The sequence below is a fragment of the Zingiber officinale genome, chromosome 8B (genome assembly GCF_018446385.1).
Source record: "Zingiber officinale cultivar Zhangliang chromosome 8B, Zo_v1.1, whole genome shotgun sequence".
Classification (NCBI taxonomy): Eukaryota; Viridiplantae; Streptophyta; class Magnoliopsida; order Zingiberales; family Zingiberaceae; genus Zingiber; species Zingiber officinale.
The window spans coordinates 27,391,208-27,406,171 of NC_056001.1; the positions used below are offsets into that span (position 1 = coordinate 27,391,208).

Sequence of the window (14,964 nt, forward strand, 5' to 3'; positions counted from 1 at the left end):
AGCAAACTTCTAAATAGGTTATTTTGGTATATTGGACATTTTTTAGAAAAAAAAATATTTTTATTAAATAACCTTATATTTAATTCACTTCTGTATGGAGGAGCATTAACTTTAAATCTAATAAAACTAAAATTTGAATGATATATTATAGAATATTTTTCTTTAATAGAATAATAAATCTAAGAACATTGATGATTTGGATGGACAATTATAAATACTTTCTAATTTCTAATTTATCCTAATGATTGATTAAAAAATTTTGTAACACTAAATAAATTATCTTTAATAATAATTAATAAAGCGGCATACCTAAATTATATATATATAAAAATAAGTGTAGATCAATCTAAAGTGTAATTTTTTTTAGCCTTTTTCCTCAAAACAATATGCAAATGCCAAACTTGTTAAACAAGATGCATCTTCTAGTAGGTGGATTACAACTCATTCATCCTCTATATAATAGATAATATATATTGATTTCCAAATGAAATAAAGGTAGACACAACATAGGCACATGATAACACTACCTGAAAGCAATTAAATGTTAAATTGTAATTAATAATTTTTGTATTGTACTTATGGCATGACATCTCTATTAAAATATGCATTTTATTAAAATATATTTTGCTTTAACATTATTATATTAAAACTCACCGATTTACATGACATAAATATTAGATATCGTACTACGTAGTACATATATAATGGTGATATCAACTAACTAATCCTCGATCGAGCTTGAGATCAAACAAAACAATTTTAAAGATCGCAGGAATAAAAGTGTTGTAGCACCTGCCGTACGGAGTAACATGTCTCTGTAAGACTGTAAGATCAAATGAGCTGAGAAAACTCATGCATTAAGATCACCGTAGAGATAGGCTTAATTGATAATAATAGTTTCAGCATGTTAATACTTCTTCAATTAAATAACAAGTGTCCTGGAGTATGCTTTAATGATAAGTATTTAGGATAAGATTATATAGTCGGATCAAAATTCAATAGAAAATTTCTTCATTTCTGTAGACTCCCGCTAATACACTTGCCATTTAGACTTTCCCGCTTTATTTCCCTCATAATAATAGACAGCCTGCGAGGGCCACTAACTTAGCGGTTTCATTTTTTTTTTTTCTAATTAAATAAAAAGCAGGTGATGTCTGGGAAAGCATCCACCTGAGTGGTGACGGTCCCCTCCCTCAGTGATTGGATAAGTTAGATCATGCTCAACCTTTTTGGGGGATGACGAAGAACCTAAAAAAGGGCTTGGCATGCAAACCAATCAGGCGTAGCACCCCGAGTCAAGATATTATTAAGACTTTCCTCAACAGCATGGGGAGAAAGGAGATAATGAGAAGATGAGGCCATCATGCATGCATGCATGCTGCAGCAACTTGTCCCAGTGTCGCCCTGCACTGCTGTGCTGAGTGGCTGTCATCGCGTGCCCCTCTGAATTAGCTTCTGCGTGTATCGTAATAGAAGGTGATTAAATTTATATGATTTTTATAATTCATTCCTAAATTATATAAAAATTAATAAATCATGAAATCAATCTATAATCGACCCTCAATTTAACTAAAGGATGAGAAAATTTTTTTTTTTATGAGAACATGCACCCGTTAAAAATTGATCCCTTATCTCCAATGGAACAAATCTACCGTACTCTAATCAACTGGGCATTCTATGGGAACAGCTTCTAGATGTATGCATGCCAGCAAGGTGAGTGAGATCAATTGATCATTAAAGTTTCCTAGTTGGATGCATATGCCACCATTTGCTTTGATCAAGAAGATTAAGTTGCACAGTGGTGTGGAAGTAAAAAAGCAGCAAAGGGAATTTTCAAACAGGAACTACAGGTCATATATGTATAACTTCTAAAGGTCCTGCCTGATCAGGAATCACTAAGAACTACTCCAGGTTAAGAAAATCACTGAATCACTGGAAATTGTTGTAGTTGACATCTAAAAAAGCCTTGATTAATTCACTGAATCACTGAAGCTTTTGCTTTTATGTGGATTTTGAGCTCAATAATGACCTCAACTTGATAGGGAGATCCTAAACTAAGTTGGTTATGCTTTTGATCAGTTGTATTGAAGAACACTACGTACTATTTGTGCTGTAAAATTTGAAAACTACCTGAATAACAGATATTAAATAAAAATTAAACCAAAGGATTTACCTGCAAGAAAATTCAGGAACGTCGGGTATCAAGGATGACAAACTCTGAGTATCATACGTTGCAAGTGGTACTTTTAAAAATAAATTTTTTTGATGTAACAGACAGATTTGCATATAAATGATTCCTAGCTCATATACACCATACAAAATTGCAAGCCAGAGAATAGAATATACAACTTACTCAGCACCATCAGGTTCATCAATGGTTTCACCTGCATTGCCTTCATTGACCACTGCTTTTTCATTGGAAGCCTTTTCCGGACCTGGTCCGGCAGATACATTAACCGCATTTGAAGGATTTATATAATTCCTGAAAGATGATGCCCTCTTCAAACTTTACTGATTCCTCACGCATCATTGCCTTGTGAAGCTTCAACCAAAAGTCAAAATCCAGCAAGGAAGAAAAATATAATAAATAAAAGTGAAGAGGATGAACAAAGAAAATTTAAAACATTAGAAAAATATAGTTTGTCTCATGTTTACACTTGATGTATCATTGTATATCAAACAAGACAATTTTAAAAAAAAAACAAAAAATGACATCAGTGGATATTAGTCTCAAGTGTATATAAATTTTTCTTTTTTACTTTTCCGGTTATTAGTAATGCAGTTAAAATTGTCTTGGGCAATTACATTCCCCAAAGATACTAAAAAACCTAATAAATAATTCAATTATTGACCTGCCACTAATAACCACACAACGTGCGCCACAGGTAGCCAGCACAAATGATTTTGTATAAGACGAAATCAATAATTCTATAATGGCTTTGTTGCATATGCATCCACTAAAATCACAAAGTTATTGAGTCTTGCATTTTTCACAAGAGATTATATTTTCGTTATATATATAAATATATATATACATATAGTTAAATAACTTGCACTTGCTTCAGTAAAGAAAAATTGCAGTTATCTACAATATATATAAATTTCAGATATACTTGCAAATAAATGTAAATCAAATTTTACTTTAGTGAAATAACAACCAAGCCTCATTCCATAGGTAAAGTCGGCTATATAGATCCTCTAAATATACTAACCAACCTGACTTTACTACTTGACCAACCCACCACCATAACTGAACAATCGAGTCAACCAATCTCACTATAGTATGAACAACTCAGTTCAATCTAACTACAACTATTTTTCCGTTGAGCTTCTTTAGTGAAGAGTGAAAATTTCACTGATGAGTATATTCAATTTGCATTTAGTATATATACAATTTACGTTGTTTATAAATTTACTGAGAACGAAAAGTGAAGCTATTGCCGGTCATCTTGAAACTAGAATTGCTGATCAGGCTTACCAGACTTCATCACATGCTATAACAATGAATTCATCTTCATGAGATGGCTCCACCTGCAAGCATATGTTTGATGTAAATATATAGACTGGTCTTCTTAACAAACCGAGCTTTTGATCTAAATGGTTAACTACAGATACGTAAAATATTTCAAATGGGCTTAAATCTGCCATAACCCAAATAGAACTGTGAAGCACTCACAATATTGATGTCGGGATTGCAAGTCAGAATTTGCTTTTCCGCGGGTAAAAATTTATTTTCCTTAAATCCATGTCACCTGGCACAAAGGGTTCTCTCAGAAGTGTCACACACTTCATTGAGCCATAAAAATTCAATTAACACTAATACCAATTGATCTTGCAAGGTTTAAGCTTCCGTTTACTGGTCCAGCATGGATAAATCCTCCTGCTTTTAGGATTATCTCTTTCTCATCTTCAAGACCTGGTTTGTGATAAATAGTTAAGCTGACAGCCTATCAAGGAACAAAAAGAGCAAACATACACATAACTATAATATCTTCCATTGATGTAGTAAAGCATATAATTGCACACATAAAATAGGATTCCTTGGGGGCAAACCTGACCCTTCCTTGACAACACAGCGAGAATCACCAGCATTTGCAACAAAAGTTGATCGTTCCTAATAACAGTCATGCAAGCTGTACAACCAGATGTTGTCCCAGAAAAATTAGAATGTGGTCCCTAAGAAAGAATTACAAGAACATATTTATTTCGCATGGGCATGGGCAAAAGGCATATAATCTCAAATAGGTGATCAATTATGAATTTTACAGGTAAGATGGATATATATTCTGTTTTTTTCTCCAATAATGAAGTAACGTGGTATATGCAAGTTTGGATATCTAACTTGCCGCCTGCAACCCTAAAGTAAGTTGATAAGAGCATGAATAATGATGTTCAAACTACTTCAACTCGACTGCTAGGCATCAAGGAGAGTTGGGAAAAGAGAGAGAAAGAAGAATTAGCAGGATAAACTACTTCATAGTACTGAAAGACAATCCTATCACCATCAGGTGAAGAACCTTATCTTAATCAAAGAAACCTTGCTCCATAATATGGACAATAATACCTGCATTTAGCTTTCCAATCTGGAAACACAAGTATAACAAAATTGATATTTAATATGAAATGTGAACAAAGATGCACCAACAACCTGGTACCGGCAGAAAATAAATGATTATTAAGTCGCATAATTTCAGTTTCAATGAAATTAAAACTAGAATCGCACACCTTGTATGTGTTAACTGTATCATAGTAAAAAAGTTTTCTTTTATGGGATATTGTGATCAACCAACATGTATGCGATGATTTTCCAACAAATATCATTTTGTAATGCAGCATCTATTCTGAAGATGTGAATGCAAGGCATATCAAGGAAAATAGCTTAATTACTTTATCATCTCTAAATTGATGTCTTGATATAAAAATAATTCAAAATAAAACCAATATTATCATGATTCATGAAAACTAAGCATCTTGGCCTTTAAGAAGATACTGTACATTGTAGATGAATATTCAACATTACCAATAGGAGTTGGAAAAGGGGAGCTTTGGCGCAACGGTAAAGTTGACCAATAGGAGTTGGAAACATTCCATTATTGATGGTTGTAAAATATTTACAAGGAATTTAGATGATTAAACTTTAGGCAATGCTCAGGCTGCCAACATAAGGGCATCTATTTTTGTTGCAATGTAGCATATCAAGAAGGATTGAAACAGGAAGATATATAAGTAACAGATATGGTTTTCTTCTTATGCATTGTCAAGATATGTGGATACTGACGTTGTAAACTGAAGTTCAGAAGTAGATTTGAAATCAATGTAAGGAAGCCTACTCTTAGCTATGTTGTTTATGTCAAAGGTAATATTTTTACTGAGCATGTTATAATTGAGCTGGAGGATGAATTGATGGTGTACTTTCTTGGTGGTTGTAGTTAGCAACATATGGATAAATTCCATTTCAGCTACAAATCTATGCTTCTTCTGAATTGCTGGCTACTAAGGAATGTTATGATTTTTTTCTGTTTAACAAACAAGTCAGCCTTCATGTATGATGAGATGGTGTTATGTCAGAAGGGGGTACAACAAAGAGGTTGATGTTGTGGCTAAGTATGTTTGGGAAGTGAGTGACCGTGTGCTTGTGGAAGGTCTATCAAGCTGCTGTATTTCCTGGGTGATCGAATGAAGTATTTATTTTTCTTTAGAAAAGGATAAATATGCAAAAGGTCCCTGTAAAATAATATATTTCCTACTAAATTAAAAGGAATCAAATAAATTGTCAACCATAACTTTGTATTCCAACCATAACAACTAAGCCTTATCCTACAAGGTGGAACTGGTTATATGGATCCTTTTACATCATTAGGTTCAATTTCCTACTATATCATCATTTATATTTAAATAAATTTTATCTTACTTTATTGTTGTTAATCAGGTCTTTTTTTTTTAAACCTCTTCCTCGTTTGATATGGACATTTGTCATAGTTTCATATCGCCCAACTAGAGTATTTATTAGTCGTTCAAGTACATGTCCGTACCATCTTAAACATCTCCCAGAGTTTTCCCTCAATAGGTGCAACCCGACTTTCTCTCTAATATTTTCATTTCTTATCCTGCCCATCCTCTCTCATAGTTGCAGAAATGAAGATGTTAAGGTGGATGTGTGGACATACAAGAATAGATAGAATAAGAAATGAAAACATTAGAGAGGAAGTCAGAGTTGTATCTATTGAGGGAAAACTCCGAAAGACACATTTAAGATGGTATAGACATGTGAATGCTCCAGTTATGCAATGTGAAATTATAACAAACACGCACATGAGGAAGACCAAAAAAACTTGGTTAAATAAGATAAAATTTATTTAAGTATAGATAATGATATAATAGAGGATAGAACCCAATGACATAAAAAGATCCATGTAGTCGACCCCACCTAGTAAGATAAAGCTTAGTTGTTGTTATTGTCATATCCTATCCATCCTTGTATGCTCGCACATCCACCTTAACATCATCATCTCTGCAACTCTCATCTTCTGCGCATGCGCTCACATCATAGCCCAACATTCAACTCCATACAACATAACAGGTTTAACTACTGTTTTGTAAAATTTTCCTTTAAGTCTTAGAGATACTTTACAATCACACAAAACACTTGACACTCTCCTCCATTTCAACTACTTGTATTTTATGTAAGACATCTTTTTCAATCCCTCCGTCCTTTTGTAAAAATGATCCTAAATACTTAAAAACTCTTATTTACAAACTCATCATCTTCTATCTTAACAATTAACAATTGTGTTATTACGTCTAATATTGTTAAACTTAAATTTTATATATTATGTCTTTACTCTACTAAGTCTAAAGCATTTCACTTCTAGTGTTTCCTGCCAAAATTCTAATTTAGCATTTACTCTACTAAATCAACATCATCTATAAACAACATGCATTGCAGTACTGTATCAGATGTGTTCAGTGAGTTCTAAAAATATAGAGATTTAGAGTTGATTCTTAATATAACCTTATCTTTACGGGAAATGATTCAGTTAATCCACTTGAAGTCTTCACTCTCGTCATTACATTCTCATACATATCCTTAATTAGTTCAATATACACTATGCTAACACCGCTCTTTTCTAGCGTTCTCCATATAATTTACCTTGGTCGTTTATCATAAACTTTTTCTAGGTCGACGAATATCATGTGTAAGTCTTGCTTCTATTACTTTTCAATTAGTTGTCTAAGAAGATGTATAACTTCTATTGTACCTCTCAAGCATAAATTTAAATTAATTTTCGATCACCATGGTCTCCTTAGTTTTTTTTTCTATTACTCTTTCTGACAGTTTCATGGTACGACTCATTAGGTTAATACCCCTATAGTTTGGACAATTTTGTACGTCTTCTTTATTCTTATATAAGGAAACTAAAGTACTTAACTTCCATTGATTAAGCATTTTTTAGTTTTCAGTATCAAGTTGAATAACTGTATGAGTCATTCAATACTTTATTTCCCAATGCACTTCCATACCTCTATTTGGTTCAATAGCTTTTCCATTTTACATTCCATTTAAAACTTGCTATACTTCTTAAGATTAAATTATACGATAAAAATTTAAATTTCTATACTCAATTGACCTACTTAAATTACCTAAATTAAGTTGATCATCTAAATCTTTATTAAAAAGTTAATGAAAATACTTATTTCATCGCTCTTTTATTTCTCATCATTTACTAAAACTCTATTGCATTTATCTTTAATACATCTTATTTGATAAGATCTCTTATCTTCCTCTCTCTCACTTTAGCTATTCTATAAATGTCTCTTTACCCTTCTTTTGTATTTAATTTTCAATATAAGTATATAAAAGTTTCATTCTTAGCTTCATTCACTGCTTTCTTGGCCTTTTTCTTGGTTACTGTATATATTTTTTAAGTTTTCCTTATTCTTAAAAGTATATAAGTCTTTATAAGCTATTCGTTTCTCCTGTACTTTGTCATTCCATCATCAAGATTTTTTACATGGAGGTGTATGCCCCTGATTTATTAAGTACACTCTTGGCTATTATTTTCAACTTTAATACCATCATATCCCATGTCGTATTCGAGCCGTCATATATTTCTCCTAATACTTGTAATCGTACCCTGTCCTTAAATATGTTTTGCTTCCCATCCTTTAACTTCCACCATTTAATTTTAGGAGTCATGCATATTTTTCTTCTATTGATACTATGCTTGAGGCGTATATTCAATACTACTAACCTATGTTGGGTAGTTAAATTTTCTCCAAAAATAACCTTGCAATCTTTACAAATCATTCTATCATTCTTCCTAACCATAAGAAAGTCAATTTATGAATTATTATTCCCACTTTTGAACGTGACGGAGTGTTCTTCTCTTTTCTTAAAAAACATATTAGTTAGTATAAGGTCATATACTGTCACTTCTTCATTGCTTATTTCAAGCTCATAACTCTCATGTATCTTATTTCTTATTTTTCACTCCTACATGTCTATTTAGATATCCTCCTATTAAGATCATTTCGGTTGGCAGAATATTTTGTAATACCTTATCTAGATCATTCCAAAATCTATATTTGGTATGTTCATCTAATTTTATTTGAGGTGTATATATGCTAATTACATTAATAGTTTCTTTCACCGCTACTATAATAGGAGATATAATCTTACTACTTTGTCCTTTAGCGAACTATCGACAATAATACCTCCTCCATTTCTTGTTTTACTCCTTCCTGTGTACTATAACTTACAACTCAAATTCTCTATCATCTTTGCCTTCTCCTACCCATTTTGTCTCTTGTAAATAAAATATTAATTCTTCTTCTAATCATCATATTGATTACCTCCATTGCTTTACCAGTGAGTGCTCCTATGTTCTATAGTTCAAATCTTAGACCATTGATTTTCTTATAATATTTGTTCTTATCCAATCTATAGTTTGAGAACTCTTGCATATTTAATACTACACCAAAGTTCTTATGAGAGATGTAGTGGTCTTTGCGTTATAGTCGGATCCTGCAACGCGAACTTTTGCATATTTAGCATTACACTCGAGTTCTCATGGAGATATAGCCGTCCTTGTCGAGACCTTATAGTCAGACCCTATAACACGTTCCTTTCGGAGAACATCCTATCATTAGCATAATAGTTTGATAAATTCATTCATTGAACATTTGCCTGAAAGTCCACGTTGGCCGGCAAACTAACGTGCAACCCTCGCCCTTTCTCAACTGGGCTTGGGACCGGCTATGGCCGGGTTTATAACTTCATATTACACCTCGAGAAAAATATGCTAAAAATAAAAGTTTGACCAATGAAGTTTGGCAAAAAAAAAAAAAAAAGTTCTTCTCAAGCAAGTCAAAATGATTGTGTCTTATCACCTAAATCACAAAAAGGAGCAAAAAGTCTACCTTTTTCACCGAATGCACATTTTGCATTTTATACCCATAGGCAGAGAGCACATTGAATAGCAAGCAAAAAGGCTAAATGGTAAGAGGGCACTCCCTTAGCTTTAAAGGCCAAGAGACCCTCTTCCTTGCAGAGAAGTACCAAAGGCTCCTTGGCACCCCTACAAGAGCCGAACATACTATTGACTTAGATAACCAATGAAAGCAAACAATCAAAACCCTAGAGATTGTTGTCATTAGCAAGCGAGCATAAGCCGTGAATTGGAGTGAGGAAAAGTAAGTGGCTCAGCAACTTAGTCGCAAGTGGACTATAGTTTAGTCAACAGGTTCAATGGAGAGACAAATGACTTTCCAATTTATGAAGTTATATCTCAATCAGTTGACTAAAAAGACAAGTTTGGCCAATATGTATGGTGATATCCCTGTTGCAAAGAGTTGAGTTATTCTCTCAGGCATAGTCAAGCGAAGTGTCCTTTAGTTAGTCAAAGTTAGACCTACAGAAAGCATAATTTATTTAGACTATGCTTCTTACTCTCAATTACTGATTAGTGATTACAAATCTTGTCTTTTACAATTATTGTTTTTAACCTATTGCAAGTTTTCATGCATTGGTTAGTTTGACCTATTTGTTTGATTCGCTAATCCACCCAGTTTGCTCATTCCAAGCAACAGTTACTGATTACAAATCTTGTCTTTTACAATTATATTTTTAACTGATTGTAAGTTTTCGTGCATTGGTGAGTTTGACCTATTTGACTAGTTCGCTCAATCCACCCAGTTTGGTTATTCCAAACAACTTGTGGTGCTTCTAAGCTAGGTTAGTCTATTTGGTGAATTGATCTAGCTAACCCTTTTCATTAACTTGATTCAGTTGGCATGCTCGATCAGTCGTAAATCTAACTATCCATTTTGTTCGTCCAATCTAACCAACCTGATATTTACTTAAGGTGGTAACCCCCGAGTCTTAAATTATGGGAAATTTCCCTTTTATAAAACAATAATAGCATAGATACAATATCTTATTCCCTAATTTTGACAGACCTGCTACTCACCAACTTGATTTTACTGCTTGACCAACTCACCTCCATAACTGAGTAATCGAGTCAACCAATCTGACTAGTATGAACAACTCAGTTAGTTCAATCCAACTATAATTATTTTTCCATTGAGCTTCTTTAGTGCAAGAGTGAATACTGATTATATTCAACACAAATAATATTCCCTTTACTTCATAGCTCCAACATTATTTACAGCAACTCAAGGTCTTCTACATTCTAACATTTCTACACAGAGTTCATTTTGCTTTCCTCATTCAGCTGTTGCAGTGGGTTTGTAACTATCTCTTAACATTAGAGGAAGCACATCTTTTGGATAGTCTCATACGTTACCAAAAAGATCAATCACTAGTTGTTTTGAGAAACTTCATAAGTGAAGTGCGAGATGCACTAAAATTGATATCTAAAGAGTTATCAAGAATTCATCATACTTAAATGTACCAAAATTCCATACTGAGTATGATACAGTTTGTTGTTAGTTGACATCAAATTCTATATCCAGAACAAGATACATAATGCAATTCATATAAATAAACTCTAACCTGTAATATCATGGATTAGGAAGCTGGATAAACGTTCCTGAATTAGGACTGCACCCTCCAATTAGCATTTTCTTATACATCGAATATGCATGGTCAGTATTACCTGACACACTGTAACCTCGAATAAGTGCATTATATGTGAAGACATTAGGTCGGAAACCTTTCAATTGGAGTTCTTCGTACATCTTTGCAGCTTCAGTAACCATCCCAGCTTTCCCAAAGGTCAGTATTAAAGAATTATAAGTATACAAGTCAGGAAATATTCCTCTATCTTGCATTTCGTTAAAGAGAGTCATGGCTTCTTGTACTCTCTGACATTTCCCAAGACCATTAATCATCAAATTGAAGATGATCAAATCGAGTTCCAGACCAGTTAACCTTACTTCCTTAAAGTAGCACCAAGCATCTTCAGCTCTACCAGCCATGCAAAGTGTGTCTATAAGAATTGTGTAAGACTTCACATCTGGCTTGATACCTTCTCTAATCATCTTTTCAAATGTCTGAAGAGCCTTTTCGACATCGCCAGATTTTCCATATCCATTTATAAGAATATTATATATGGCAGAGCTAGGTTTACATCCATACTCAAGCATCTCTCTGAACAAATGTTCTGCCTCAGGTACTCTCCCTGATTTCAAGAGTCCATCAAGAAGAGGACCATATGTGCATGGTGTAGCATAAAAGCCCTCGGACATAAGATCATAATACAAGTCAATTGCCTGATCCAGCAAGTTGGACTTGACAAGGCCTGATATGATTGTATTGTAGGTTATGTTGTTTGGTTGGCAGCCTCTAAAACGCATCTCTTCTTTCATCTTTAACAAATCTGCTATTCTTGATGAGTTACCATAAGCAACAAGGAAAGCATTGTAGGTGAAAACATCTGGACAGCATCCAGCTGTTTTCATCTCTGCAAAGATCCTTTCAGCTACTTCAACTAAATTGACTTCAAGGAGCCCAATAATAAGAGGGTTATATGTTTCAATGGTTAGTGAAATATGGTAGCCTTTGAACTTCTCAAAAACAGTACATGCATCCCATGCTCTCCTACACCCACAAAGAGACTTAATAAGAGGGCACAACAATGTGTCATTTTGGAACATACCATTTCTAGTGACCTTTTCAGCAAACTTAATTGATTGATCAATTCCAGTTTCATTTATTATGCCTTCTGTAAGAGATGCCCATGAAGACCTATCTGTTATAGCATCAGCCTGAAGAACATAAGCCTCAGTAACATAGATAGCATTTTCCAGCAACCCATTTCTAAGAAGCATAGGCAAGATGCTGCATAGAGTTACAAAATCAGGAAAAAGAACTTTTCTCATTTGATGAAAAAGCCATAATGCTTCATTAACTCTATCTTCCTTACCTAAGCCATGAATTACAGTATTATAAGATAGACAATCAGGTAGACATTCCTCTTCTGTCATCCCGTACAACATTTTCACTGCACGGTCAACCTCACCATTTCTACAGAGACAGTCTAACAAAGTATTGTATGTTATTGTATCCGGAGGAGAAACATGATTTCTCATATGCCGAAACAACTCCATGGCTTTCTCAACTTTTCCCTCTTTTCCTAATCCTGACAGTAACGTGTTGTATGTTACTACAGTGGGCTCAAGATTCATCGTCTTCATACCAAAATAGACTGTCCAAGCTTCATATCCTCTACCAGCCTTGTAGAGGGCATCAATCAACGAATTGACAGTAATCTCATCCGGGTTGCACCCACTTTGTCTCATTTCATTGAACAACCTCAGAGCTTCATCAACTTTTCCAACCCTGTTGCAACATTTAATCATTATGCTATATGTAATAGTATCAGGAGAAATACCAACATCCTTCAATTCCTGAAAAACTTCAATAGCCTGTCCAAGTCTCCCAGACTCTGCAAGACCATACAAGCATGCATTGCAAGCAACAATATCCGGAACAATTCCCTTTCTCTTCATAACCTCATATGTCTGAAATGATTTCTCAAAATCTCCAGATTTTGCATAGTGGTCAATGAAAAGGATATAGGTATAAGCTGTTGGCTTTGGACCATGAATATTCAAATGGTTAAAGAGCTCTTGAGCATCATCCAGCCTGTTCACTCTAAGAAGGCCACCAATTAACGTATTATAAGTATGCAAGTTTGGCAAAATCCCTTCCTCTTCCATGATTTCCAATGTTTTAGTAGCTTCTTCAGTCTTACCTTGTTTGTGCAAAGCATTTATCAGAATAGTATAAGCAACTACATCAGCACGATAACCATCCTTTTCCATTTCTTCCCAAAATCGTTGCACTGAATTAAAATCCCCGCCGTCACCAAATTTGTCCAACAATGTGATATAAGTCACCTTATCTGGCTTCTGCTCACTAGCCTTCATCTTCCAGAATATGTTCTCTGCTTCAGTGAGCCTCCCTGCTCTGCAAAGCACCTCTATTAGTACAGTGTAAGTTACTACGTCAGGTTGACACCCTTGTTCCTCCATTCTCCTAAGGAGACCATAAGCTTCATTGATTCTTCCTGCTTGGCCAAGAACCCGAATGCATATGGTGAAGGTGTATACATTTGGACTCAACCCTTGCACTTCCATCTCATCCAAAAGTTCCATCACAGCCACTGTCTCCCTCCTCCTGCCCAAATCTACCATGAGAGCAGAATAAGTTCTAATACTTGGCATTTTTCCTTCTGATATCATCTGCTTGTAAACCTCCAGTGCGGCTTTACTGAATTTAGCACGAAGAAGGAAATGTATCAGTCCATTGTAAGAGAAAGAATTCATCACGAATCCATCCTCCTGCATCCTTGAAAGTGCGAGCGGGGCATTCTGCAGCCCCCCACGGACGCCAAGGGCCTTGAAAATGATCAAAAAAGTGCTGGGGCTCCGCTTCACAATCTGCCTCTGCATTAAATCAAACACAAGGCGCATGTCGTCCACTCTGACACGAACCCTCAAGAAGTCAAGCATGTAGTCAAAGGATTCAGTCGTGTGGACGGCCACCGGCCGCTGGGCGACCTCCGTGAAGAACGAAAGGGCCTGAACCGGGTCGGAGATCGACTTGAGGGCATCAAGCACACCACCGGAACCGACGCTAACATCCAATTCAGTGCGTCCCATCTCCCCGAAACTCTGAGGACTGCCCAAACGGACATAAACCCGCTTCTTCTTGGGGTCTGAGAGTGGTTTGGGATTCCCAAATTTCCGCCTTTGGGGAGGGCAAGCTCTAGCGAAGGCGAGCGGTTTGGAGGTGCAAAAACTAGGGAGGTCGACGACGACTGAAGCCACTGAGATATCCATGGCGAATCAAAGCCAGACAATCTGGGAGAACAACCGCCAACTTAATCCGATTCGACTTTCGGAATCGTGCGACAATAAGGAGATCGAAGAGGCGTAAAGGATGGAGAAATCAGGGAGCTGGTAGTTGATTTCGGTTTCTTCGTTCCGGATGCCGAGAGAAGAAAAGGGATAGCTTGCGCGAGCCAGGCAGAAGGGATACACATACTATCATGAATGCTATGCTATGCGATGCGATGCGACTCCACTGGGATTTTTTGGGAGGTTCATCAACCGTGACGGCCCGGGTTAATCCTGGACCATGCCTAGTCTGGCTCTGTGTTAGATTAAAACCTCCTTGATATATTTATATTTTTATATTAAATTCGATACGTAAATGGAATCCAATAAATTTTTTATTTTTTGTTGAATAAATAGAATAAAAACTTAGAGATTGCTCTTAATTTAAATCATTACTATCACTTTACTTTATCAAATTTATATAAAAGAGCATAAATACATTAAAAGTTTTGATAATTTCATTGATTTTAATTTAAAATGATCCATAATTCTCTAGATCAATTTATAATAAAACTATAGAGGAAAAAATATGCATTGACGGACCTATAGAGAAGAAAAAGAATATTTCAGGAATATAATTCGTTATTTGAATAAAAAATT

The 14,964-nt window shown here is 35.0% G+C and overlaps 1 protein-coding gene across 9 annotated transcripts; it reads right to left on the bottom strand.

Moving 5' to 3' along the window:
• Positions 1–986: 986 nt before the first annotated feature.
• Positions 987–14,558, bottom strand: LOC122014937 (pentatricopeptide repeat-containing protein At4g31850, chloroplastic-like). Of its 9 annotated transcripts, none has more exons than XM_042571481.1 (7): positions 11,015–14,558; positions 4,054–4,133; positions 3,824–3,916; positions 3,677–3,752; positions 3,479–3,531; positions 2,354–2,542; positions 987–1,455 (listed from the first exon to the last, which is right to left on the bottom strand). In XM_042571481.1, exon 1 carries the CDS (start codon positions 14,305–14,307, stop codon positions 11,023–11,025), a length of 3,285 nt encoding a protein of 1,094 aa, XP_042427415.1. In that variant the 5' UTR covers positions 14,308–14,558; the 3' UTR covers positions 987–1,455; positions 2,354–2,542; positions 3,479–3,531; positions 3,677–3,752; positions 3,824–3,916; positions 4,054–4,133; positions 11,015–11,022. The 9 variants fall into 9 exon arrangements, with proteins under 9 accessions (XP_042427415.1, XP_042427413.1, XP_042427417.1 ...); XM_042571479.1 differs by having other exon boundaries at positions 3,824–3,947; XM_042571483.1 differs by having other exon boundaries at positions 2,354–2,533; positions 4,054–4,176.
• Between the last annotated feature and the right edge of the window lie 406 nt (positions 14,559–14,964).

What these genes read in the sequence shown, in the direction of transcription:
- LOC122014937 (XM_042571476.1), bottom strand. Translation starts at nt 14,307, where the DNA reads ATGGATATCTCAGTGGCTTCAGTCGTCGTCGACCTCCCTAGTTTTTGC.